Genomic DNA, 23,003 nt, shown 5'->3' on the forward strand with positions numbered 1-23,003 from the left:
GCCTGTTTGCTCATCTGCGGCGGGAGGAGTACGACAGTGACCCCGCCCTTGTAGGGCTGCTGAGAGAACCGGAAAGAACTTCGAGGCGCTCAGGAAAAGTGCCCGGCAGAGAGAAAGGGGACTTAGGAGCTGGGGTGCTGAAGCCTACGCAGGAGCTTTCCGTGTGCTCCCCGGGGCGCAGCAAGGCAAAGGCGTGGAATTGGTAAATGGTAACTAAGCAGGATGAGGATGGTATGGATGGGGGGGTGGTAAGAACAGCGGCCAGCGGAGCCCTCCCCGCCAGCCGGTCCCCCCACGTCCCCCTACAGGGGGGCTGTCTGCGGAGCACTCACCACGAGGACCCAACCAGGTGGCTATCCTGAGCTTCCCGCCTTAAGGACAAGGAAAGGAGGCACAGAGAGGTTAGGTGACTTGTCTGGGGTGGCCCTGCGGGCAAGCGCTGAGCTGGCCTTGGACGGAGCCTTAGCCTCACTCCCGGGGGCTGCAGCTGCGGCTGGGGGGGGGGGCAGCTGGAGCAGGGCATGAGGGGCACTGGGAGCACGGCCGGCCGGACCGCTCTGATCTGCCCCAGCCCCGAGGCCCATCGCCCATCGGTGGGGAAGGCAGGGCGGGCCGGACACGAAGGTGTCTGGGGAAGCCTGGAGGCCGGGCCTGCCTGCTGAGCCCAGGGGGGAGGGGGCGGCTGGGGGAGGGGAGGCGCCTGCAGATTGTGCTGACACTGGCAGAAAACTCGCTTCAAAATTTTATCAGCTCAGCGCGGAGGAGGTGGGGGCAGGGCCAGGCTCGGAGGATGGATGTGGTGGGAGAGGCCTGGCCCCGCATGGCAATGCGCCCTCAGCCCCAAGGCCACCCCCGCCCCCCGCCGGGGACAGGCCGTCACCCCGGTGGCGTCCACCCCTCTGGCATCCTGGGCCTCCGAGGGTGGGGGCGGGGGCAGGAGGGGTCAAGGTCAAGGAGTCAAGGTCGAGACTGGGAAACTGCCCTGCAGTCTCCCTCCCACACACCCCAGGGACCGGGAGCCCCGCACAAGCTGGTCTGATCCTTCCAGCCTGGCCTGGCCAGGGCAGCGCGGTCGTTTCCACGCCTTCCAGAGGGGACAGGCACGGGGCAGTGATGCGTCCAAAGTCACACAGCCCACAAAGGGCAGTGGCCCCCCATCTGTCCCCGCTTCATGCCCCCACCTCTCCCCCGGCCGCCTCCCGTCTGTCTCTGGTGGTGCCACCTCCTCCGCAACCCAGGCGCATGCTCCCGTGGGGTCGTGTTCCTGCGGGGTCTCTGGGGCTGGTTTGCAGCCTGAGCTACCCAGGTGTGAACTAGACTCCGCCCTTCCGGAGACCTGGGGCACGCGTGACCCTTGGGTTCCACGAGCACACTTGACTGTGTCCGCATGAAGACCTTCCCAGCTGACACCTGCCACGTGGCAGGCCAGGGTTCACACGCCACATGCGTGATCCGGCCAATCCCCTGTGGCCTACTCCAGCTTCAGACTCAGGTGGCCGCCACTTGACAGATGGGGGAAACTGAGGCCCAGGCTGGCCACACAGCCAGGGGCAGCAGGGTGACAGATCCCACCACCCTCCCGGCCAGGCCCTGCCCTTGGCCACCAGCCCTGCTGACATCCAGCCTCCACATCTTTGCCCAGGCTGCTGACCCTCTGGGACACCCCCGCCGCCCCCACAGTCACCCCGCAGAGCTCACGTCTGCCATAGCACTCCCTCCAGGAAGCGGCCAGGGCTCCCCGTCCCCCAGACCCTGCTGGTCCCCAGGGGGGCATCTGACCAGGCAGCCAGCAAACACCCTCTAGGACGGCCAGAGCCGGGGACACAGGGGACCAGGGCGGGTGGAAACCTAGCCAAAGTCACACAGCAGGCAGCCTCCCCCGCGGCACAAACGTGGGACCTGTCAGGCCTCTGCTGAAGGTCTGAGAGTCAATCAACTAGCATCCACAGCGTGCAACGCGGGCACTCTGCCAGCTTTCCCTGGTGCCATAGGGCTGCCTCTCAGTTGGTCACCGTCCTGTCCTCACCACTGTCCCAACAAGGACTTATGCTGCCCCTTAGACGTTCTGGGACAGGGTCTCATCTCCCGAGATCTCATGGGCCTGTCTCTCACCCTCCACGGCCCTGGACACGCCGCCTCCCACGGCACCTGCTGTCCCTCCGTGCACAGGCCTCCCCAGGGGACGACGCCAGTGGGCAGCCTCCCTCAGCACACACCTGCCCCCCGCCCCTGGGCGCCCACCGCCGCACCCTCACCTCGCTCGCGCACGAAGTAGGCCAGGTAGAGGTCGAGCTCCTTGACCGCCACGCCGATGTGATGCGGCTGCACGCAGAGCACCGGGTGGCCGCACTGCGCCGCCTTGACCAGGCGCTCGCCGTCGGTGCTCTCCAGCGGGATGCCCTTGAAGAGGATGACCATGACCAGGTCCAGCCGCCACACCTTGTCGGCCTGGCGCAGGCAGTCGATGCGGCGCATCTTGCCCTTCTGGTCGGGGTTGGAGAGCACGCAGCCCGGCGCCTTCTTGCCGGTGATGGCCAGCACGAAGTCCTCGCGGCACTCGGGCCGGATGTCTTTGCGCAGCTTGGCCAGCAGCCGGGATGCCCACTTCTGCTTCACCTCGGCCTTCTCGCCCAGCAGCTCGTCCTTCACCGCGCGCTCCTCGTCCTTCGACATCCGCTTCTCATGCTTCTTGAAGTATTTGCGCTTCCGCGCCTGCAGGTTGAACCAGGTGTAGGCGAAGGCGCGGACGTGAGGCAGCAGCGCCTCGATGAACGGGTGGAACTCATCCTGTGGGCACGAGAGGCCAGAGGTCAGGAGGCGCCGGGGGACCGTGGGCCCTCTGCCCCGCCGGGAGACTGAGGCAGGGGGGCTCCAGGAAGACCCGCGGGGAGGGCCAGGCGCATGGGGGCCGCTGCTGACCTGGTCACCTCCTGGGGAAAACTCAAGGCCAGAGGGGACCCAGCAGAAGTGCCTGAAGGACCGTCCTGAACCCCAACACACAGGGCAAGCGGAGGGTCCCCAGAGGTCCTATGGGAGCTGACCCGCTGTACAGTCGGGGAAAACTGAGGTCGGGAGAATGGAGAGGTTACGGACCTACTGTTTGTCCACCAGGACGGGGGTCTGCAAACCCCAGTCTGCAAGTGCCCTAAAGAAGGAGACAGCGAGCATCCTAGTCCCTTGCAGCTACCCAACTGTGCACGGTGGCCCCCAGTTAGCCCTAGACGTGACGCGCAAGCCATGGGCATGGCTGAGTGCCGATAAAACTTTATTTACAAAAACAGGTGGTGGCGGGTGCTGGGCCCCAGTCCTGTTGTCTGCAAACTCCTGAACTGCAGTCTGAGCTCCAATGTCCAGAGCAGGGCCAAGCATACAGCAGGTGCTCAACGACTGCAGCAGAAACCAGGCTCAGACAGTGTCACCATCAGCAAAGAAAGCTGACACTGGATTCGGGGGCGGGGGGGGGGGGCGTCCTCAGGGCTGCCTCTACTGGCCCCTTAAATTAAAAAACAAAACAAAACAATGAGGTCTAGGGGTCATTCGTAGAGACCAGCTGTAGAGACAGACCGGCGGAGGTCCATGGGGCGACACTAGGGCAGCCGGGGTGGGAGGGCTCCTGCATGGACCCACCGTAGGGGCTGAGAGAGCAAGAGAAGGGGAGCTGGGCCACGGAGGTTCAGAGCTGGAGAGAGGGGCCCCCGGAAGCGCCCATTCACCCCATGACCCTGCCCCCCACAGACCCATTCAGATGGAGAAAGCGAGGCCTGACCAGACCTGTGACTTCAACACCCCCCACACATCTTGCCTAACCAGCGTTGCTGGGAGACACCAACACCTGTTTTACGGATGAAGAAACCAAGGCCCCAAGAGGCGCCCTACTCATGGGGGGCATGGACCGTTCCCGTGAAAACAACAGCAGCGCTGGCTGGGTCGTGGGAGGCCCCTGACCCCTTCTGTCCGGTGGGATGGCGGTCCCACCCTCTCCAGGTTTCATCAAGGGAAACTGAGTCTGCAGAACCCCTGGGGCCTGGCTTCTCAGCGTCCAGGAGAAAGGAGGCAGAGAGGAGAAACCCTGAGGCTCCGGGACTCCACCTGTGGCCTGGGCCGTGGGCTTCCAGGGACGTGAGCCCCTCCACAGGCCGCAGCTACCCATCGAGCGAGGGGACCTGAGGCCCGGAGAGGAGCGGACACCCGCCCTGGGTCCCCCAGGGTCTCAGGGCCTCGTGAGGACCCCAGCCCAGGCCCCCAAGCCCCGTGCGGAGGCCGCCGCCACTTTCCCAGAACAGCCTGGGGTCCCGGGGAGGCGGCTGCTCCGGGCTCTCCGTTTGCCTTCAGGTTGGACGTGGCCCGGCTCGGGCCCACCACCAGGCCAGGACTGTCCCCGGAGCCCCCAGCATGTGCCCTCCCTGCTCTGTACACCCCTGGCCGGGCCCTGGGGCGCTGGGGGGGGAGGGAGATGACCTCAGATTTCACCTATTACTGAGGCTCTGAAAATAGCCTCCCGCCCTCGCCCGGGTGGGGCGGATGGGGCTCGGCTCATGCCAGCCCGCTCCCCACTCTGATGTCCCCCAAAGCGTGAGTCACCAGAACAGCTGCGGCAGGGGCTGGACCTCAGGGCTCTCTTCCGCGGCCCACTCCCCACCCCCACCCCGGCTGACCCACTGAGGCAGGGGGAGAGGCGGGGGGTGCATCCCGGTCCCGCTCCCTGTCGCTCCCTGTCGCCCGTGCTCATGGTTGTGGTCATGGTCGTTGGCGGGGCTTCTGCGCCTGAGGCCCACCTGACGGCCCCAGAGTCAGGGAGTGACTCACCCAGGGTCACACGGCCGCTCAGCAGAGCTGGGACCAGAGCCCAGGCTGCCCGGCCGGAGGACCAGGGGTAGGGAATCGATAGAGGCCCAGGTCGCTGCCCCCAGCAGAGGGGAGGCCAGGGTGGCAGGAGGCCAAGCAGTGGTGTTGACATAGAGCCGTGGCTGCCACCCAAACCGGCGCTTACTGGGGTAGCGATAAGAGGGAGCTGGGAAGGGGCAGCTGGAATGCGGGCCGGTGGGGCAGGCTGACGGATCCCCGCGCGCCTCCCCTTTCTGGGGGCCCTACACACCCCCGGGGGGCCCACTCTCCAGAGAGGTGCCAGGGAGGCGGACAGGGGCGGGAGCCCACGTCACCAGTGACCCCAGCTGGTCCGGGAGGAAGGAAGACAAACAGTCTGTAACTGGGTCACGGACCTGCTGCCCTATCCTCCCTCGTCCTCCCCAGGGGGTCAGGTCAGGTGAGAGGCAGGCCTGTTACTCTTTGTCCCACGGGACCTGCAACATCCGAGGCATCTTTCCCAGGCACCTCGCCCCACCCCCACTTGACAGGCGAAGGAGGCAGTCCAGGCGGGCCAGAGGCGGAGATTCCTCCCGAACTCCTACACATCCCTCAAAGCCCTGTCCCCACATTCCTTCTCCTTCGGGCAGCCTTCCGTGCTCTCCTTAGGGATTCCCGCAGACCTCGCCTGGACCACACAGGCCGGGCTTCTGAGTCCAGCTCTACTGCTACCCCCCAACCCCCAACCCCGAGACTGAGACCGGGGGCCGAAGCACGCGTTTGCCAAGCAGACTCTACAAGGGGATGAGGCTGGGTGGCAAAGGGCCTCCATTTTCACCTTCCATCTGGCCTCAGAACAAACCGAGGCTCTGCTTTGGGCCTCGGTTTCTCATCCTGTACACCCGGCGGGATGGGATCCTGCAGCTGTCGGGTGTGTCCCGGGGCGGGGGGGTGGGGTTGTCTGTTCCTGGTAACCGGGGAGGCAATGTCGGGGGCAGGCCAAGCAAGGCCAGGCCTTTCCCAGAAACTCCGCTCGGCCCGCTGGGATTTCCTGGCCCAGGAGGTCAGCAGCTGGGAGGTGGACACCTGGGTCCAAGCCCTGGCTGGTGGCTGGCTGGGGCCACGACGCTCCCGTCCACCAACCACAAGATTTCCAGGAAGGAGTCTCTCTCCCTCAGTCACTCAGCAGCTCGCCAAGCGTTACCGGGCACTGCCTGAACCACCTAAATGCGGATCCCGAACTCTTACGCATCCTGCAAAGCCCTGGTTCCGACGTCTTTTCCTCTACATTAAGGCCAGCATTAAGGGGCGAAGGGCAGAGCTCCTGGTCAAAGCCGGGTCCACCTGGCACCAGAGGGGGTGTCCCCAAGCTCAGATCATCCCTCCCCTCACGCTCAGAGCAGCACAGCGTAGGCATGACCCCAGGTCACGAGGGCGAGATCCGTGTGATCGTTCAACAAACATATATGGAGTGCCTGCTGTATGCCAGCCCCGTGCATGGTGCTATGGATCCAGCAGTGACCCGGGCTCAGTCCCCGCGTGGATCCTAACCTGGGGCAGGGATGGACGTTAAACAAGCCGGCACAATGCATAATAAAATGTCAATCTGAACAAAGTGCCCTGAAAAAATTTCAAGGCATTTGGGGAGGGCCAGGGAAATGCCCAGGGGGTTGTTTCTTAGCTGACAGTGGTCCCGGCGGCGGTGGAGGTGGGGTGGGGTCTTTCGTGGGAGAGGACATTTGAAAAAAAGATCTAAAAAAATGCCAGGCCAGCGTTGGAGCTTTCCAGAGAGTGAGGACAGCATGTGCCAAGGCCCGGAGGCAGCACCATAGCTCAGGTTTGTGATAAGAGTGAAGAGGTCGGTGTGGCTGAAACGGAACGAATGAGGAGGGGGGTGGGGGAGGGCAGGGAGGTGCCGGGGGCTGCCTGTGCAGGGTCTTGGGGGCCTCTGGGAGGAATCTGGGCACCCCGAGTAGTGGGGGTGGAAACTTCCTGCTCCAGTGACCGGGGAGTCTGAACCCTGGATCTCCTGCCTTCCCTCTCTGTGCCTTCTGTGCCAGGGACACGGCGGGGGCTGAGCCAGGCGGCCAGGTGCGGAGAGAGCCCGGGAGCGGGGCCACCCGGCTACAGGCTGCACGCGTCTCAAGCAATCAACCCCACAACACAGGGCCGACCTCGTACCCGCTTTTCGCAGGGAGAGACCGAGGCACTGGGCACGGAAGCCACCCAGCCAGAAGGAGCCCCGCTGGGATCGACCCCGAGTCCCCGTGACCGCGGGCCTCCTGACACCTCAGCCCCACTGCTGGGACTCCCCAGAGAGGACCACCCTGCACCCCGTAGGCTCTGTCTGCTCCCCAGGGCCTCCTTCCCCTGCCCAGTGCCCGGACCGCGGCCCCTCCAGGACACGGATGTATCATCCCCGTCCCCGGCTGGGCCCCCAGCACCCGGATCCCCCAGGAGCAATCCCTATGTCACCCTGTCCAAACCCCCTACGCGTCAGCAGATGCCGGCACCCCCGTGGGGTTGGCCAGACTCAGCAGGACCCCGGAGAAGGCTGCGCGGGGAGGAATGACCCTGGACAGAACCCTCCGGGGTCCCAGCTGACCCTGTCACCCAGCCCAGGGCCTGGCTCCCGCTGAGCCAACTGTGACAGGGTGGAGGGAGGCCGTGTCCAAAGCGCCCCGAGAAGTATAGCGACAGCCCGAATCACAGCCACCTTGATTTGGCACCCACTGTATACCAGGCACTATGTTGGGGGTAGCCTCTGAGGACAGCAGGACTGTCTCCCCCAGGGTCTCATGCGGGCGGGAACTGAGGCTCACAGAGCGGCCGCTCTCGGCCGGACCGTCCATCCCTTCGCGCGGCAGGTACCCGTGAGCGCCTACTGCATGCCAGGCCCTGCGCTGAGCACCTCACAGGGGTCCCACCTCCCGAATCTGCAGCTGGAGATGACCGCTGACCATCACAGTGGGGACAAGGGGACACGGACGGGCCACGTGGCCCCGAAGCCGAGAACTCCCTCCTGAGCACGGTCTGCATGGGCTCTGGGGGCCCCAGGCCTGCGCCTCGGTGACCCTCGTTGGAGCACCTGTGGGGCCGGCCGGGCCGGGCTGCGTCTTCGCCGGTGCCGTCAGCGAGCAGCCCGTCTGCGTGCACGCCCCTGGGCGAGTGGGCAGCACACGTGTGTGCAGGGGGGTGTGAACAGTGCATCCACGCGTGAGGGTGACAGGAGGACCCGGACGTCCTGAGCAGTTCCCATCCCTGTGATGTGAGGACGGAGGGAGGAGGGTTCAGGCTGAGAGAAAGAGACAGAGACAGAGGTGGGGGGAGAGGCAGAGATGGGGGGAGAGAGAGACAGAGACAGAGGTGCGGGGAGAGAGATGGGGGAGACACAGAGATGGGGGAGGAGGAGAGACAGAGTAGGGGGAGAGAGATGGGGAGACAGAGATGGGGGAGGGGGAGAGACAGAGGTGGGGGAGAGAGATGGGGGAGGGGGAGAGAGAAGTGGGGGGAGAGAGAGACAAAGGTGGGGGGAGAGAGACAGGAACAGAGGTGCAGGGAGGGAGAGATGGGGAGGGGGAGAGAGACAGAGGTAGGGGAGGGGGAGAGAGGTGGCGAAAGAGAGAGACAGAGAGGTGGGGGGAGAGAGAGATGGGGAGAGGAGAGAGAGTTGGGGGGAGAGAGACTGAGATAGAGGAAGAGAGGATGAGAGAAGGAGGGGGGAGGAGGAGGGAGAGAGGGAGAGAGAGAGAGAGGGAGGAGAGAGAGAGAGAGAGAGGGAGAGAGAGACAGAGAGAGAGGGAGGGAGAGAGAGGGAGAGAGAGAGAGGGAGAGAGAGAGGGAGAGAGAGAGAGGGAGAGAGGGAGGGAGAGAGGTAGAGAGAGAGAGGGAGGGAGAGAGAGGGAGGGAGAGAGAGAGAGAGAGAGAGGGAGAGAGAGAGAGGGAGGCAGAGGGAGAGAGAGAGAGGGAGAGAGAGAGAGAAGGGAGAGAGAGAGGGAGAGAGAGAGAGAAGGGAGAGAGGGAGAGAGAGAGAAAGGGAGAGAGAGAGGGAGAGAGAGAGAGGGAGAGAGAGAGGAGAGGGAGAGAGAGAGGGAGAGAGAGAGGGGGAGAGAGAGGGAGAGAGAGAGAAAGGGAGAGAGAGAGGGAGAGAGAGAGAGAAGGGAGAGAGGGAGGAGAGAGAGAGAGAGAGGGAGAGAGAGAGGGAGAGAGAGAGAGAGGGAGAGAGAGAGAGAGGGAACGCTGACGCGGCCAGAATCCCAGCTTCGTGATTTACAAGGCGCCTGGCCCTGGCGCTCGCTGAGGCACCTCCGCGCCGCAGAGAAGGGAGGAGGGAGAGACAGACGCAGAGACAGCGACAGGGAGGTTGTGCTTTTTGCAGGAGCCGAGCAGAGGCCAGCAGACCCTGCGGGGTGGTGGGGTGGTTGCGGGGGATCACCCGGGGAGCGCCCACCTGCCCAGGCCCGGCTAGACAGCCAAGCGGGAGTGTCCCCAACCCGCCCCGCAGGCCGTGCTGTGCCGCCCGGGCAGGCCCTGGCCCTCTCTGGGCTCGGGGGCTCCCAGTCCTCAGGTGCTGGGGTACCCCGACCGCCCCACAGCCCAGGCCAGGCCTAGAGCTCACTGCCTCCCCCGCCCCCCCAGGCACCTCAGCGGCGGGGCGCCCTCTGGCCTCGGCCTCCCCCCTGGAGAATCGGCAGTGCCGGGGCGCCAGGCCCAGGGGGAGCCGGGGCAGAAATGAAGGGAGGAATGAATGAATGAGGGAGGGGCCCTGGCGGCCGCCGCGGCCGCGGCCTCGGCCCCGGGGAATCCTGGGCACTGCAGCCAAGAGGGATTTGGCCCCAAACCCGGAATAACTAACGTGGCGGTGCCGGGCGGAGGGAGGCAGGGAGGGAGGCCCGGAGCAGGGCCAGCGCGGGGAGGCCGCCTTCCCGCCGCCAGGATTTATGGAAGTAACGGCTGCTCCACACAGTTCCTCTTAAGAGTAAAAGTGAAAAAGCGCTTGAGTCACCACTGAAACAGGGACGGGGCTCCCAGAATCCTCCAGGGCCGCGGCCGCCGCCGCCCCCCCCCTTGGCGGGCAGGCCCGGGGGGCACCGGGCGCGGGCACCGGGGCGCTGCCTCCCCCCTCGGCTCCGGCTCCGACAAGGATCCGGGTCGGATCAGCTAAAAGCGAGCTATTTTAGGATGGGCTCAGGTTGTAAAATGAGTTGGGAAAAGGGGGGAGACGGAGGCCCAGAGACAGGGAGACACACTGGAGAGACGACGGACTGGGGGGCCGGGGGAGAGACACACGGAGCCGGATGGAGACACAGACGCAGACGCAGGCAGAGACGGGGAGAGACGGAGAGACAGGGAGATGGAGCTGGGGGCAGTCACAGAGAAGGGGGTGGTGGCGTGCTTAGGGACCTGAGCCGGCAGCCAGGAGCAGAGGTCCTGCATGGGGGGGTCAGTCGGGGTGCTCCGGGGAACCCCGCCAGAGGCCCCAGGCCAGGCTGGCTCTCCCAGGAGCTCTGGGGTTGCCTTCAGGCTGCCTGACAGGGGGTCCCAGGACTCCCATCCTGGGGGGTGGGGACACAGGAGATAGGGGAGGGAGGGGACCCCCCTGCACGTGGGCCACTCTCTCTGCACTCTGGCCTGGCGGCGAGGGGGGCTCCCTGTCTCTGTCTCCCTGTCCCCAGCCCGGGGCAGGCTCAGGGAGGCGTCAGGGCCGCGTCCAGCAGGAGCACAGCCCCGCCAGGCCCCGTGAGCACACACGCTCACCCCAGGGCTCGGCTCCTCACCGTCACCGCCTCTCGCGGCAACGTGGATGAAGGCCTGTCTCCCGAGGAGTCCTGATGGGGGAATTCCAGGGCTCGGTGACAAAAGGCGGCCTTCCAACCTCCTCCCCTGGAATAGCCTCCCTGGCTCAGCCCCCCTGTGTGGCTGGCGGGAGCTGGCAAGCGCAAGGAGGGCGGAGGGGGCGGGGGCACCCACAGCCACCCAGGCCACCCCGAGAGCCCAGAGGCTGGGAGGCCCAAGGTCATACGGCAACCTAGACGAAAACCCCAGTAGCTCCCAGTTGCTCCCGGGAGCTGCAGGACAGTGGGGAGGCAGAGGAGGGGCAGCACTGACAGCTTCCGGGGGAGACCCCCCCCCTCCAAAGTTGTTCAGAAGGGGAAACTGAGGCCTGCACTGGGGCAGGGACTGGCCCAAGGTCACTCGGGGGATTATGGGTAAGACAAGCTCTGAGACCCCCCGGGGGGGGGGGCACCCGTCCACCCATTTGCTAGGGGGAACCAGGAACTCCCTACTCCCTACCCCAGCAGGAAAGAGTCCACCACCAATGATGGGGACCCCAAGATCCTGGATTGGGGACCCTCCCCACAAAGGCTGGTGGTCCCTGAGGCCTAGCCAGGCATCCACGTGCTCCCCACAAGGGAGGGAGGAGGGACACCGGACACGCAGCCCCCCCCCACTCAGAGGACTCCCAGAGTCCTGCACTTTGCAAGCTGGAGGCCACCCGGCCCTGTCTCCAGAACCTGCCTTAGTCCTCAGGAGAAACTGAGGCCGGAACCCCCGTGGCCTAAAGAGACACGAGGGTGTGGGGGGAGCTGGAAGTAGACCTGGGGGTGTCCCAGGGAGAACTAGGGGAGGCCGGGCCGGGCCGGCCGCCCCCTCCCCACGCACCCCCGGGCCCGTTGCACAAGGGCTCAGCCCGGAGCGGTCTGGGAGCGCGGCCAGGGGTGAGAGGCTACGGGAGGGGGCAGGGGCAGGGCAGGTGCCGGGCTGGCGAGGCGTCCGCAGCGCCGCAGTGCCCGGCCAGACCCCGGAACGCCCGGCCTCCCGGCTCCTCCCGGCGGCGGCGGCGCAACAATCCAGGATCGATGCGGTGAAAATATCAGCTCGGTGTCGGTGTCGGGGGGCGGAGGCCGAGCCGCGGTGTCAGCGCCCCCTCCCCCCTCCCCCCGCCCCTGGCGCCTCCAACTCCGCGCGCCCCCTCCCCCTCCCCCTCCCCGCACACGTGGGCCAGCGCGGGGGGACGGCGTCCCGGGGCCGGGTGGGGGGGCGCTGTCTGGGGAGCTCGTCCGAGGGATCCTGTCCTCGGCAGTGCCCGGGGTGGGGGGGCGGCCAGGACCCCTCGATTGCGCCCGGGGTGGGGGGGTCCCCGCAGAGGCCCGCCCTCGCCGCTGGGGGGGCGCTCCCCGGACCTTCCCGGGTGGGGGCGAGCGCCCGGCCCGCACCCCGAGCCCCGCGCCCGCGCAGGGGAGCGGCCGGGGCGCCGGGGGCGGGGCGGGGGTCCCGGGGACGGCTCTCGCGGGGGGGGGTCCCCGGGCTGGCCCATCCCCCACCGCCCCCCGGGCCTCGGCGGGGGCACCCTGCGGGGCGGCGGGAGGGACGCGCGCCCTTCCCGTCCCGCCTCCTCGGGCTTCCCGGCGCGGGGCCCTGGCGCGGGGGCGCGGGGGCGCGGGGGCGCGGGGGCGCGGGGGCGCGGGGGGCGCGGGGCGTACCTGGGTCAGGCAGAGCGGGGACGAATACATCCCGGGCGCGGCGGGAGGCGCAGGGCGGCCGGAGCGGGCGCGCTGAACTTACTGAGTCATTTTTCCAAACCCCCCCCGCGGCCGCGGCCGGCGCGCTCCTCGCCGCCTCCTCCCTGGATCTCCCTCCTCCCTCCCTCCCGCGCTCGCTCGCTCTCCCTCTCTCTTCCTTTCCTGTCCCCCCTCCCTCTCTCCTCCTCCTCCGTCTCTGTCTCTCCGTGTCTCTGTCTCTCCTCCCTCCGGCAGCCTCCCCCTCCCTCCCTCCCCCCAATTCCCCTCCCCTCCCACCCGAACCTCCCACTTCTCAACATCCAACTTTCAAAGAAACGAGGGAAAAAAGAGCGCGAGCGGGGAAGCAAAGCCGCTCCCCCCCATGCCCCGCGAACCCCTATCATCGCTATTATTACGAATTAGGAGCCGCCTGGTCCCGGGCACCGGACGGGGACCGACTGGCCGCGCGACCCGGGTCACCGCGGGTCCCCCAGGACCGCCCGCCCACCCGAGTCAAGTGGGGAGGGGGTGCTGGGCTGGTGCTGGACGCTTTGGGGCCGGAGGTGGATTTTTAAGACCCCCCCCCTTACCCTCCCCGCGCTGGCCGGGAAGTTGGAGAAAAGAGCCAAGTTGGGGGGGGGGGAGGGAAAGAATGAAGAAGTGACGTGTGCAGAGGCCCGGCGCCAGCGCGCGTCTTTCCCCTTAAAGATGTACAACCCGGGGTGCAGGGCAGGAGAGGGGGCTCCGGGGGCATCGTCTCCCTCTGCTCCCCCAGAGCCACACATGGGCTGCGGTTCCCTGGGCGCAGGGGTTGGCTCCAAGTGCACTCCTCCACCAGCCCACCAGCCCCAAAGGTCCCAGCTGACCCCAGAGCCGCCAGCACTCTGCTCTCGCCTCTTCCGTTAGCACCCGAGGGGACCTGGGTGTGCAGGGAGAGGGGTTGCTGTGCATCCCCCACGAGTCTCCCCAACATGCCAGGAGGATGTGTCCAGAACCTCAGGCTGGCCAGGTGAACCCTTGCAGCCTCTTCCCTGGGCGGCCAGTAATTCCTACTGGCCCCAGCAGTGTGCCCATTTCACGGATCTGGAAACTGAGGCACAGCGAGTGGCTTGGAGCCGGGCCACCTGGCCCCAGAACCCACATTCCTAAAGCTCCACTGTTCTCCCTCTAGAGAAACGGGGCATAGACCTGACACCCCCCCTCATCTGAGCCCCCAGGGTGCCTGAGGACCATGACCTCAACCCTTCCCCATTCACTCCCGGAATCCTCCCATTCCCAGCCTCCATCACGGAAGCTCCCACTCCCACCCCACAGACCAGGGCGATGTGTCCCTCTGCCCCTTGGTGTCGTCCCCTGTCAAGTGCACTGACGGTGCCCACCCATGGGATCCATGGGCATGAGGATAATGACACTTAGCAGAGCCTTGACCTTCTGTCAGATGTGCACCGAGGCGTTCTTAGAAAGCCTGGTGATTTTGATTTGTTCTCTCCCAGTATCCTGACGCCAAATGATACCCTCTTGCCAACTTGGGGCAGCTGCCCCATGCCCAGGGTAAAGGAAGGTGCCAGGAACCCTGCTATTCTCCCGCATTACAGGGAGGAAACAGGCCCAGAGAAAGGGAGCCGCTCGCCCAGGGCCCCGGGGATGGACCAGGCGGGAGCAGGGTTCCCACAGAACACACGTTCAGGGCCACGGTGACCCCCCACTGCATGTGGGTGTCTGTTATTCAAACAAATGGTGCTTAGCACGTCGGGAGCACTTCTCAGGAATGTCTGAAAACCCCTGTCGGGCGGGGAGTGTGGGGAGGGGTGCATTTCAAAACCCCAGGATGAACGGGGCAGGCAGGTGTCTAGGAATCCAAATGCCAACATAACGTCAGGCAGTATTTTATTATTTTAAAAGTGCAAGGAGCACAGAGAGTACAAGATCCCGAATTCACAGACATTTAAAAGTTACCCTTGGCTTCAGAGGGTTGTCCCGGCTTTGGCCCTCTGAGGCCAGCCTGCCCCCCAACCCCCTGGCTTCTGTTGGCAAAGTGAGGTTTGGAGAGTACAGACTAACCCCCTGGGAGCGTCAGTCTCCACATCTGTAAAATGGCAAAGGTGCTAGGACCCGCCTGGAGGAGGGCTGGTGAGTTGGGAGTCCTGGGGTTACCTGTGTGGACACCCTGGACACCACGAGTGGGACAGTGCGGACGTATGTGCTCTAGTCTGGGCAGGAGGGGCCCTGCGAGCACACAGCGGGCCAGCGCTAGCGCAGGGCTGCGGCCAGGTCTGTGCCTCCTCCAGCAGCAGCTAAACTCCAGGTGCCTCAGCTTCCCCTCACCTCCCCCCCCCCCCTGTGAGAAAGGGCAAAGGTAGTTCCAACCCCTTGGGATGTCGTGGGTGAACCAGTGACTGGACTGACGTTAGGACACTGCCTTGCACCTGGCAGTGTCTTACCAAAGCAATTGGTGGATCAGGACCTGTTTGTGCCAGGGCCCAGGAGGCGAGGGTGGGGGCACGATTTAGCCTCTGGCACCCTGGATGGAGCACCATATAGCTCGTTGGTTTAAAAAAATTAAATAAAACACGCTCGCTCCTTTATAGCTCATCCTGTCTTCTCCTCTCTAACTGTCCCTGGGACAGACGCACAAGTGTGTTGACTACCACTCTCTAACACCAACGGCAACAATTTGGGAACGAGCCACTGCGTCCATGGGGGGAGGGCAGTTCGGGGAGACTACGATGCAGCTCCATAAAAGCACAAGCAAGCTGTAGGCAGGGCTTCTCCCTGCAGGGTGCTCTGGATCATTCTCTGCGGGGGGGGGGGGGGGGGGATCCTGGACACCGTGGGGGAGGGGTGCTGAGCAGCATCCCTGGCTCCTTCCCACTGGATGCCAGGAGCACCCCCCAGTCCAGACAGATGTCCCCAGACATTACCCAGTGTCTCCTGGGGCAGAACAGTCCCTGGGTGACACCCCCCACCCCACCGTACCCCGCCCACTGGAAATGCTGCAAGGAGACTCAAGCCCTCATCTGGGATTCTTTTGTTAGAAAAAAAAAAAGCAAGCATATTTGTAAGAATATGTACCTGTTATGTGTGCAATGGTTCAGACAAAGCTGATGGAAAGAGAGCTGCCCCGGAGTGGGGTCCCGCCCGGGGAGGGGTGGTGAGGAAGGCGGCTTTTCACTTTGGGGACTTTTATATCTTCCTTAGATGCTCCTGGACGGTTTGTGTCATTAACAACCAACTTTTTAAAAAAAGTGAGTGCCATTCACAGGGCAGCTGAGGCAGGGACCACAGGTGTCCACACAGTAAGTCCACAGCCACCACACCCAGAGAACAGAGGACACAGCACCGTCCAGGCCCTGGGAATGTGACAGTGTTACCCCCTCCTCTGCCCTTGTGTTCCCATTTTACAGAGGAGAAACTGAGGTTCTAGAAGGCGATGTTAAGGTCTTTGGTCTCCACAAGTAAAGGTAGGATGGGGCACAAGGCTGGTACAGATACACGCACAGACACACACACCATGCCCCACAGACACTCACGTCACAAAAATGCAGACACACAGTCCTCATATGACACATACAGTCACACACACGTGACACAAACACAGAGACTCCCATGAACTCAGACTTCCCCACACCTGGCCTCAAACATCTCCTCAGAGGGGCACCCAGGGACACCCGGACTCCCACAGACTCACACACGGCACACGCTCACACACACACACCTTCAGCAGACTTGGGGAGACACACAGATCCACTCCAGTGCACACACAACCGGGAACATAACACATATATGCTCCTTCACCATCACACCCTCACACCCAAACACAACCATGCACACGCCCACAAGCAGCAGCCCTCCCAGGATCCCTACACAGGTGCGTGCACGTGCGCACCACATCCCTGCTCCTCCCCCACCCGTGCCCCCCAGAGCCAGGCCCAGGCTCAGTGCTCTCCCCAGTCGGCTGCAGGGGTGGTTGGTGGTGGCGGCAGGGCCTGTCTCCCCACCCCAAATGCAGGTGCCTGTTTGCGGCTGGGAGTGTCAGTGTGGGTCTGTGTGCGGTGGTGCGGGTGTGCAGTGCTGTACACCTGTGTCCTGGGTGTGTGCTTGTCAATGTTCCTGCACAGATGTGTCCCACTGCACCAGGCGCCCGGCGGGAGAGGCTCGAGCTGGGAAGGGCAGGCGGACCAGGTGTCCCACTGGGCGGGAGGGTGGCCGGACTGTTGTGTCTCCGCAGTGGCGGGGAGCGCAGGGGAGGGGGCACACTGGCAGAGAGAGGGGGGCAGTTTACCAGACCTCCCGACCTTGAGGGTGGGGCGCCTACACATCCCGGTGTCAGTGTAGGACCCCTCTTTCCCTTTCCCCAACAGCCCCCTAAAATGGGTTGCAGGTTTAAAGGAAAAAAAGCTGCTCCTCCGGCCTGGCCTTGGCGCTTTTATATTTAGAAAATTATATCAAGCGCCCCGGTGTGGGGGTGGGGGTGCGGCGGGGATTCCCCCGCAGGGGAGCAAACAACACTCTGTGCCCGCCCCTCTGGCCTAGGAGGGGGCAGCGCTCGGAGGCAGGCCTGGGGGTGGCTCCCCGCTTCGGGGGTGAGGGGGTTTCCTCGGCCACCCTCCCGGGCCCCGACCTGGCCCCCGCGCTTCTGTAGCCAGCCGTCCCTCGGGACCTCCTCCGCCGCGGAGTGGGGGGACACCCGCCGCCCCGCCTCCCTCTGGGGCAGGTCCCCGCGCACGCGCAGCCCCGGGCGGGAGCAGGCGCCGCCGCCGAGCGGTCGTGTCCCGGCGCCACCTCGCGCCCGAGCCTCAAGCCGGGACCACCTGGGCCCCCGCGGATGGGGCACCCCGAGTGGAGGGGGTGGTGTGGGGTGAGATGAGGGGTCAGAGTTTGGAAGCACCCGTCCCTCACTCAGGAACCCCGGGTGCAGGAAAAAGGAACTGGGGGGGGGGCCCGGGGAGCTGCAGACCCATCCCCAGGAAGAGTCCCTGGGCGCGAAAGACACGCACACGGCGACACCCAGCCGTCCCCTGGGACGCGGCCGCTGACACAGCCCCCGGCGGCCACACGTCCCCGTGCGGACCCCGCGGGTCACCCCGGGACACCGCGGCCCTCCTCGCAGCTTCACAACATCTCCCCAGCGGGGCGCGCGGCCACCGGCACTCCCGCCGTCCCCGAGCCGCACAATGCTCGGACACACGCGCAACGCAACACACTCGGCCACGTGGGTGCGCGGACACACGCAGACCCATAAAGGAGGGGGCTCGACGCCTCGAGACCCGCGGCCCGCGGCCCCAGACGGGGCCCCCGGCCGTGCAGAGCCGCCGCCGCCGCCGCCGCCGCGCCCGGGCCTCCCGCGCGGACCCGCCGGGGCACAGGCGCCCCCCACGCGCCCCCCACGCGCCCCCCGAGCGCCGGATGCCGCCGACGCCCGCGGGCCGGGCCGGAACCCTCGGGCGCAGCCGCCGACGCCGAGCGGGCCCGGGGCGCGCGGGGCCGAGACCCGGGGACCCCCCCCCCCCCCGGCGGCGGCCGGCGCGCGCGGCGGAGGGCCGGGGTCGGCCCGGGGGCGGCCCGGGGGCGGCCCGGGGGCGGGGCTGCGGCCTGGCGCGGGCGGGGTGCGGCCCCCGAGCGCAGCCGCCCGCCCCGCTCCAAGTTCAAGGCGCCCGGCGGCGGCCGCGGCGCGCTCTCCGCCCCTCTCCGCAGCGGCCATTTTCCGCTAGCTGGCGCGGCGCTCGCCCGGCCCGGGGCACCCCGCGGGGCCCGCCCCCCCTCCCCGGCCCGCCGGGCGCCCCCTCCTCGGCCCCGCGCCCCCGCGGGCTGCGCGCTCGGGGGTCGTGCGCTCCGGGCCGCGCCCTCCCGCGTCCGGCCGGGCCGGGGGGGGGGGGCGGGGGGGCGGGGGGGCGGGGAGGCGGGAGCCGGGTCCGGGGGGGCCCTCTCCGGGGAGCCCCGCCCTCCCCGCCAACTCCGCGGCCCCCCACTCGGGGTCCCCCGCTGAGCCCCGCGCGCCGGCTCCGCCTCCAGCCGCGCGCGGGGGGGGGTGGGGGGATCGGCGGGCGGGGGTCCCGAGGCCGCGGGCGGCGCGGGGGGGTCCCCGCCTCGAGCCCCTCCCCTGGGCGGCCCCCGCCCCCCGCCCCCCCAGACCTCGCAACTTTCGCCGGGAGCCCACGCACCACCCCAAAAACTCCCCGGGCGAAAACGAAAGTGGGGGCGGCGACGTACCATGGCGCTGCTGCGAGGAGGCGAGGCCGGCGCCGGAGCGAGCGCGCTCGGTCCCCGGCGAGGGGGGGCCGGAGGCGGCGGGAGGAGGCGGCGAGGGAGGGCGCGCGGGGGAGGGAGCGAGCGCGCGAGGGAGGGGGCGCGCCGCGCCCGCCCCCCCGGCCCGCAGGACCCTCCCCTCGGCCCGCCCTCCCCCCGGCCCCGCGCGCCGCCCGCGCCTCAGGCCGCTCCGCGCCCCGGCCCCGGCTGCGGCGGCCCCGGCCGCGGCTCCATCCCCGGCGCGGCCCGCGCGAGGGGAGGCCGAGCGAGCGGCGGCCGCGGCGGGTCGCGGGGCCCAGGTCGGGCTGGCTGCGGAGGAAGCGGATCCACCTTCGCCGCGGCGCGCGCGCGCTCGCACACACACTCGCACACACACTCGCACACTCACACGCGCGCACAGGGCTCGGGGACACTCGCGGCCCGGGCCTCCGACCCCGACGCGGACACACAACGCGCAGCGACGCGCGCAGACCCGCACAGGCTCGCCCGCAGCGTGGACCACACGCAGCCTGCGGCGTCACCCGGGGCGCGGGGCCCACGCTCGCAGCCGAGGGGGCTGCCTCGGACGCACACGCGCACGGCCTGCGGCTGTCGCCCAGACAGACACCCCGGGGACTCGCACCTACTCGCAGCCTGCGGGGTGTCACGCGGACAGCCACAGCCTCCACGCTGTCACATACACACTCACAGCCCGCGGGGTGTCCCCTGGACACTCACACAGATTGACGGCCGTGGAAAGACACTGCAGACCTCGGGCTGACCCGCACAGCGACCCCGGGAGGCCGCCCCCAGGCGATCGCGCCCGCCCCCCCCACCCCGGGCCCGTGAGTGCAGGTGTCCCGGATACACGCAGTCACAACAAGCACGCAAAGCGGGGAGACGGGACGGATGGGGACACAGACAGACTCGGACACCGAGGGCGACAGACCTGGGGGGCGGGGGTCCCCTGGGGGTCCCGCAGGGGCTCCAGCGGGGCGGGGGGCGGGGAGCGCGCGCGGCGGCCTCGCAGGTGGGGGTGAGCGGGCGCCCCCTCCCCGGGTCACGGTTAATGGTGGAGCGTCCGCAGCGGGGGGAGGGGCGGGCGAGGAGGGTCAGCCCCCCGCCCCTGCCGCGCCGGCCGCCGAGAGCCGGGCCGCGGTGCCGCAGCGCCCCCCCACCCCCAGCGCTCTCCCGCAGTCCCCCTCCTCCGGCAGCCGCAGAGCAGGCGCCGCCCCCTTCCCCCCTCCCGGGCTCTGCGTCTGGCGCAGCTGGGGGACGACGGGAGGGGTCTTGCCCGGCCCGGTGGGCGGAGGAGAGCCTGCGAGCGTCCTGCTGCCTGGGCTCCCCTCAGCCTGCGCCCCCAGGTCCCCGCCCTGGGGCGCCGGGATTCAAGGGCCCCTTTGGAGAAGTGGTTCCCAGCTCTCCCAGGGAGGACGCCGGGGTTTAGGGAGGGGGCAGGCGGGGGCTCAGGACGGGAATCAGGCCCCGGACCGCCCTTCCGCTGCCGTGGCGGACTCTGGGGGCTTCTGGAAGTTGATTCTGCGGCTCTGTGCGCGCTGCTGGGCATCCCAGAGGCTGGGAAATCTCGGACAAATGAGATGTGACAGCAGCCCTGCCTGCATAGTAGGTGCTCAGTAAGTCTGGGCCGCCCCAGCAGATCTCCACCAGGCCCGGAGCTCCCGCCCTGCCAGCCGAGGTCTCATCGCCTCTGCACGCTCCCCCAGTTTTTCAGGAGAGAAAACTGAGGCCCAGAGAGGAACCCCATCTTCCCCAGGTCAACCAGCATGTGGGAAGCCTGAGGACCCCAACCCTAATGCCTCCTCCAGGGTTCTGCGGTGGTGGGAGGGGAAGGTTCTGCAGGTGGCCTGCCCTCTCACAAACCTGAGGCCAAAGGAAGTAGGGGTGGCTACTCTGGCGCTGGCAGGGGAAGGGTTAAGTGGATAGAGACCCCTTCCCCCACCCTCTGCCTCTCTCCCCCCTCCCCCCCCCCATCTCTAATCTTCCCCTGTTAATCCCCAGCATGAATCCTCTGCCCCTCCCTCTTAGGTACCTGAGAGGAGGGGCGGGGCCTGAGTTGATAGCTGCCAGACCCCAGGGATTGGGGTCCGGCGGACAGTCAGGAGGGCACAGAAGCAGCCCCCACCCATCATTTTCCCCAGAGGCCACCCCTGGGCTGCAGGAACGGAGCTCATGTGAGCCTGCTCTGTTACCTTTCCCAGCAACCCTATGAGGTGGGTGCTATTAATTCCATCCCCATTGCATGAGTGGAGAAACTGAGGCTCAGACAGGTTTAGACATGTGCCCAAGGTCACCCAGCTGGCCTGGAGGACGCCTTCCTGACTTAACCTCCTCTCATTTTAGCTTCTTTTGTGATCTGAATAGGCTGAGAATCTCTCACATCATCAACTCCTGTTTCCTGTATAACTGTAGGACACAGCTCAGCTGAGTCTCTGCCACCACAGACCGAGGAGCCCCCCTTTTCCTCCAGATGCGTTGGCCTGCAGTGCTTCTGCTCTGTTACATTCCTGGGAGGCAGACTGATTAGTAAACACATGAAAAGTGTCCAGCGTTACAGAGGCCAAAGAAAGGAGAACAAACAGTAAGAAAAATACCATGCTCTGGCACTCATCAAAGTAGGTAAAGATTGTTAAATTGATAAAAAGCTAGTGCTGGTGAGGATGTGGTGAAACAGGCATTTTCACAAAGTGCTCGGAGGTGAATGTGTATGAGTTGGGAAAGCAGTTGGCAGGCATGGCAGGGGGTGAAGGCACGTTCAGGCCTCGCGGCCCAACTTCTGGGAGTCTGTCTCGAACTCCCATAACCTATGAATGCCCCTGAAGATGTTCCTTGCCCTATGCTTGTGAGAATTGCTACAAAACAATGTTTCTCAGCCTTTTTTTTTTCCCACTAGAGTCCCTCTTGAACTGTTTGAGATATATTTTTTAAGATTTTATTTATTTATTCATGAGAGACACATAGGGAGGCAGACACACAGGCAGAGGGAGAAGCAGGCTCCCTGCAGGACTCGATCCCTGGGCCCCAGGATCACCATCTGAGCTGAAGGCAGATGCTTAACCGCTGAGCCACCCAGACGCCCCTGCTTGAGACTTTTTCTTTCCTGATCACCTCTCGTGAAATTTTAATACCACGGGTATACTGCGTGCTTGTGTTTATATTTAATGTATGTCTGTGTTTTGTACATCAGAAGAGTAAGATTTTATTTACAACCCTCCCGCCACCGGACCAATCTTTGCCCTTGTCGAGAATGCATGCTACAAATAATGGCGCAGACTTCTGATGAAATGTGAAAAGGAGTGAGGTTCTAGTAAGAACAAGACAACCACTCAAAAGGAAAATAGGTAGAAAGCATGAACAGGTGTACGATGAATGATGAGACAGGAGTGGCCAACAAGTTCATGACGAGATGTCCAGCCTCTTTAAGGGCCAAGGGAGGGATGCCTGGGTGCTCAGCGGTTGAGCATTGGCCTTCGGCCCAGGGCGTGATCCTGGGGTCCCAGGATCGAGTCCCACATCAGGTTCCCCGCAGGGAGCCTGTTTCTCCCTCTGCCTGTGTCTCTGTCTCTCCCTCTCTGTGTCTCTCATGAATAAATAAATAATTTTTTTAAAAGATCAAGGGAATGCACGGGAAGGCCGTGGCAAGGCCCCATTTTCCTCATAGCCCTACATTTAAAATGTCCAGCAATATGAAATGTCACAGACGTTGTGCGTGCACAGGGCTCTTGCACACTGCAAACACTCCGGGAAACAGACTGGCCTGAATCGCAACCCTGAACATCCATGGGCCGCATAACATGGCCTTTCCGCTCCCGGATACACACCCACCAGAAGGCTTTGCTCGTTGCTTCTGGGAGATGCGCCCCCCAACAGTCATCACTGCAACGTAAAGAAGCCAAAAACCCAGAAACGACCCGAATGCCCATTGCTGAGAGAATGGAGAGATGCATTGTGGAGAATTCACCTACTGGAGTATCAATCAGCAGCCCGGCCAGGGGGTGTCCCCAGCCACAGGCCAACAGTATGGAGGGACGGAGCAACGCAACATCGAGGGGGCAGAGAGCCCCCAGAAGTTACACATGGCGTGATAGCCTCCTTATGAAGTTAGAGTACTTGAAACGACATTTTACGGGGGAATAACAATTTGAGATATGCTTATTTTTGAGGGGGGTGGGGAGGGAGGGAAAGGATAAATGATCCTTTACCCAGATCAGGGAGTGTGGTTGCTTTCTAAGGGAGAACCCAGGCAGCAGGATGGGGTCATTGCTAAAATTCTCTTTATCCAGGTGGTGTTGAGTTGGTGGGTATTTATCCTATTAGCAAAATTTAAAACTTACTGATAAATGGAACAGTGATGAGAGTAAGTCATGAGTCAGCCTGGGACTGAACTCATTTCAGCATCTAAAGCCCAAACAAACTGCCGAAACCACCAGCTCAGAATAACGTGTGAGAGTAAAC

General features: G+C 65.2%; 1 protein-coding gene across 4 annotated transcripts in view; it reads right to left on the reverse strand.

Annotated features, from left to right (window-relative positions):
* Positions 1 to 18,673, reverse strand: part of NFIC (nuclear factor I C) — a 64,635-nt gene extending 45,962 nt beyond the window's left edge. For 3 of the 4 annotated variants that reach the window (XM_055342654.1, XM_055342653.1, XM_055342651.1), the window contains exons 1-2: positions 12,288 to 12,441; positions 2,256 to 2,787 (exon numbers count right to left, since the gene is read on the reverse strand). In XM_055342654.1, coding sequence (XP_055198629.1) covers positions 2,256 to 2,787; positions 12,288 to 12,317 — 562 coding nt within the window. In that variant the 5' untranslated portion in view covers positions 12,318 to 12,441. Of the gene's footprint in view, positions 1 to 2,255; positions 2,788 to 12,287; positions 12,442 to 18,515 lie in introns of those variants that run through there. The other variant, XM_055342652.1, reaches the window with a different exon arrangement.
* Between the last annotated feature and the right edge of the window lie 4,330 nt (positions 18,674 to 23,003).

The sequence above is a fragment of the Nyctereutes procyonoides genome, unplaced genomic scaffold (assembly GCF_905146905.1).
Source record: "Nyctereutes procyonoides isolate TBG_1078 unplaced genomic scaffold, NYPRO_anot_genome, whole genome shotgun sequence".
Lineage (NCBI taxonomy): Eukaryota > Metazoa > Chordata > Mammalia > Carnivora > Canidae > Nyctereutes > Nyctereutes procyonoides.